The following is a 4,107-nucleotide window of genomic DNA, read 5'->3' as shown; positions in this document are numbered from 1 at the left end:
TCACTTTATTTTATAGTTAAAAAAACCCTTATTTTCCTTACTGATTCAGAATCAAAACTTCCTCAGTAACACACATATAACCGAGATGTAACCTTCCACTAACCGCCAGCTCCCAAATGTGACGCTTTTATAAGCTAACTGTTAGTTAACCGTCTTATCTAACCGTTATCTACGCGCGGTTATATAATTCCTCTTATATTTCGGTTATATTGGGGGTGTGTCGTTATCTAACTTTTATCTACACGTGGTTATATTACGGTTATATAATTTTCTTTACATCTCGCGTATATTTCATATATGGCAGTTATATAACCGTCACATAATCTTTGCTGCATACGCTAGACATAACCATGGTTAGAACACGGATATATAACCTAAATTTAGCTTGGGCTATAACATAACGGTTATCTAACCGTAATATAACCTTGGTTAGTTAACTGTTACATAAGCTGAGTCTAGCATAACCATCGTAGATTTGTGTGTTGAGGTTATATAACGTTATATAACCGAAAGATAATTCAGTAAAACTGTGCAACTAAGATATTAGATCTTTGAACTAAAATCTCTATCTTTAACGTCTCATAACTCGAAAACTAAGAGAGTTTACAATGGTGATTAAAAGCAGGCAAGATCTATCACTGAATCTAGCATAGGCTATATAGCATTACATACATAGCAGTTATATAACCGTCACATAACCTTTGCTAAATACGCTAGACATAACCCTGGTTAGAACACGGATATATAACTTAAATTTAGCTTGGGTTATAACATAACGGTTATCTAACCGTAATATAACCATGGTTAGCTAACTGTTACATAAGCTGAGTTTAGATTTGTGTACTGAGGTTACATAACGTTATATAACCGAAAAATAATTCAGTAAAACTGTGCTACTAGAATATCAGATCTTTGAAGTAAAATCTCTATCTTTAAGGTTTCATAACTCGAAAACTAAGAGAGTCTACAATGGTGATTAAAAGCCGGCAAGATCTATCACTGAATCTAGCATAGACTATATTGCATTATATATATATAGCAGTTATATAACCGTCACATCATCTTTGCTGTATACGCTAGACATAACCATGGTTAGAACACTGATATATAACCTAAATCTAGCTTAAGCCATAACACAACAGTTATCTAACCGTAATATAACCATGGTTATAGATGCTAAACATAACCACGGTTTGATAACCGTTATATAAGCGGAGTCTAACATAACCAATAATTAGATTTGTGTATTGCGGTTATATAACGTTATATAACCAAAAGATAAGTCAGTAAAACTGTACTACTTGGATATTAGAACTTTGAAGTAAAATCTCAATCATTAACGTTTCATGACGAAAACTACAATGTCTACAATGGTGATTAGAAGCAGGCAAAATCTATCACTACGTCAAATTTGGTCAAAATTTACTGATTGCCTCCTGTGTTAATAGATCCAAGAAGCAATATCTGTCAGTTGATGCAATGTTTAAAAATACATGCAAGAGATTAAAGTTCATTGTTTTTTATTTTTATCTGGGAAAACCCTAACGGTCAACAAGAGCAATTCGATTAGTAGCAAAATGTCTCTCGCTTACGTACTTGTGATACTTTTGAAATTTTTAATAGTTTCTGGTAACAAATGGGATTGCGCTGGTAAGTCCAATAAATCTCAAAACTAGAAAAAAATTCTAATTTTCAAGACTACTACTGGAGGGACTACCATGAAACCATCCCCGACGATGCAATCCCTGCAGGTACAGACTCTCACGGAAAGCCTCTGTACATCGGTCTGGCATACGTCAGAGGATACGAGCTGCTCCCAGCAACAATTTTACCCTCCGAAAAACTCGCCCGCACAACAGCTTACGCAAAAGTTTTCAATACAAGAGACAATGTGAAAGTATAGTGGCAAGATAGTTTGTTTAAATGTCCCTTTAGATTCTTTGCAGTCCATACCCGGAAGCTTTCGAGTGGATTTCAATCGAAAGTCGAGACTTGCACAAGTATGGCAAGCATAATTTGATACCTGGTGGCAGTGAAGTCGGCGAAAATCTATACATTGGGCGGGTTTTCCGCGATAATGGTGTTATCGTTGGGAAAATTTTCAGGCACGAACGCCAAAATAGAGGAATCTGGTTTCCTCTAAAAAACACGCATGGTAATTCCCTCTCGTATGAAATCCTCAACTACAATTGCGACAGTGCTATTCCGAAAATTGATCCAAGAGTTAACGTGGAATAAAATAAATACATCAGATTTGTGTACGCATCCTTGACTTTGCAAGTTATCTTATCAGGGCAAGTGTATGTAAACAGAATCTATCGACGATTTCGCTTCCAAAAGCTATGCTGATGCATAGTTTGCGGTAATAATATTAAGATGTAAACGTTACTTCATAAATCATCCGACAATCGTCAAAATTCCTTATTCTAATTTAATACGCAGTATGGCATTGGAGGATAATTCGGGCCCCCTGTGGGTTTCCTTTGGGCGAGCCACTGGCGTAACTCTTTTTTGTCTCGCCTCGTGAGAAAAATTCACTCCAGTCGAGCAAACACTATAAATTTCCGCGAAAGCGACTTAGTTATTGTATTGTGAAAATTAAATATCATTGTGCCGATTGGACAATCCGGGCCTAACTGTTATTTGCCTATTCTCGAATGTCAGGAAATCGACTAATGGCATTGGAGTATCATTTCCTGCCATTATAACACTTTTGTTATATTTAACCAGTGCTAGGTGGTGTTATCTTTCATATCCGGCACTCAGCCACGTCTTGGCTTTCCCAAAATGGGAAAGTAAATTATGTGGGGGCCATCTATCAGAAAAATATTAATTAAGCATTGTAATTAAAATTCGTTATTAATTAAAGCGCAATAAATAACTCCTAATCCAGCTTATAATTATGGCTGGTAGCAGCTCAAAGCGACATTAACAAGGCGACAAAATTAAATTCTCAGGACATTAATAACTTGAACTTGAACCTGTGGAATCTTAACGCGACAAGGATAAATATTTTAACAGTTAATTTTACATTCAATTCAGATTAAGTTAGTCAGTTGACAAGTTAATATTACCAGTAGTTAGGAAGATCGCCCGATGTTGAACATTGATATTTATGTAAAGCTCCCCATAAATTTATATTTAATTGTCACATTGAAACGCTCAAGCAAACGCAAAGCTCGAAATGTGGCCTTCACGGCCTGAATGAATTTCAATAAAATCGAAGCTCTCTCAACTTCACCGACGCCCTATTTAGCGTTAGTTAGGGTGTCGTAAATTTTTAACGACGCTTCAAATTAAACGTCCACGATAATTTCAAGTGACGGAACGGCCGGCCAGACCACTAATTACACATTTCGTGCCGCTGGACGGAATAACCATATTCAGATGCAAATTAATTGAGAACTCGTCAAAGTTCTTTGTTCTTGTTAGCTTCCCGATTGAGATTAATTATTTCAGTCGGACGTTAATTGCCTGTAATGCATTTCTGTTGATGCGGAAGTGTCGCGAGTTAAATAAACATTAATTCAAAATTTAAAATTAGATTTTAGTTGTTCATAATTATAATAAACACCAAGATTTAATTTGTGACGCCAATTTAAACCCATCGCATACGCGGATGATTTAGTTTGACATTTATGGCTTTATTTTCGCTGCCTTATCGCCTCGATTTCTGCAGTAAGATGTGTAAAAATTATGAAGTCTTAATTAGGGAGTACGCAGCCGAGATTGCAATGGGATTACTACGCGGAAATTTATAAGAGCTATAAAGAAGGGAGATTATAAGATGTATAGGGGAGAAAAATTACACAGGGTCAGATCCGGCAGAGATAATGGCCTTTTGTAATTGGATTTTTATCTTTATCTGCGTCAAGATGCAATTGATTAGCGAAATTATGAATTTGTGTAGAAAAACAAGACACAAATTTGAAGTTATTTCGGTGGTGGTGTTTGGATTCGGCAACAAACGGAATAAATGAATAAAAGCATCTCTCAACCCCCGGTAAACGGGGATTGTATCTGATGGCAGCAAGTGAGCGAGTTGTTATTGGAAAAGGGGCGAGTTTTACAATTGGAGACCAACAGGTCCGGTTTAAAACATTGCTC

General features: G+C 36.4%; 1 protein-coding gene across 1 annotated transcript; it reads left to right on the top strand.

The window, feature by feature from the left end:
* The first annotated feature begins 1,505 nt into the window (after window positions 1-1,505).
* Window positions 1,506-2,253, top strand: LOC100141766 (uncharacterized). Its single transcript, XM_001810756.4, has 3 exons — window positions 1,506-1,650; window positions 1,698-1,897; window positions 1,936-2,253. Exons 1-3 carry the CDS (start codon window positions 1,578-1,580, stop codon window positions 2,236-2,238), a joined length of 576 nt encoding a protein of 191 aa, XP_001810808.1. The 5' UTR covers window positions 1,506-1,577; the 3' UTR covers window positions 2,239-2,253.
* Window positions 2,254-4,107: the final 1,854 nt, after the last annotated feature.

Source organism: Tribolium castaneum, chromosome 6 (genome assembly GCF_031307605.1).
Source record: "Tribolium castaneum strain GA2 chromosome 6, icTriCast1.1, whole genome shotgun sequence".
Taxonomy (NCBI): domain Eukaryota; kingdom Metazoa; phylum Arthropoda; class Insecta; order Coleoptera; family Tenebrionidae; genus Tribolium; species Tribolium castaneum.
Note: the sequence above shows the minus strand (reverse complement) of the source record. Positions and strands in the feature narration are given on the sequence as shown.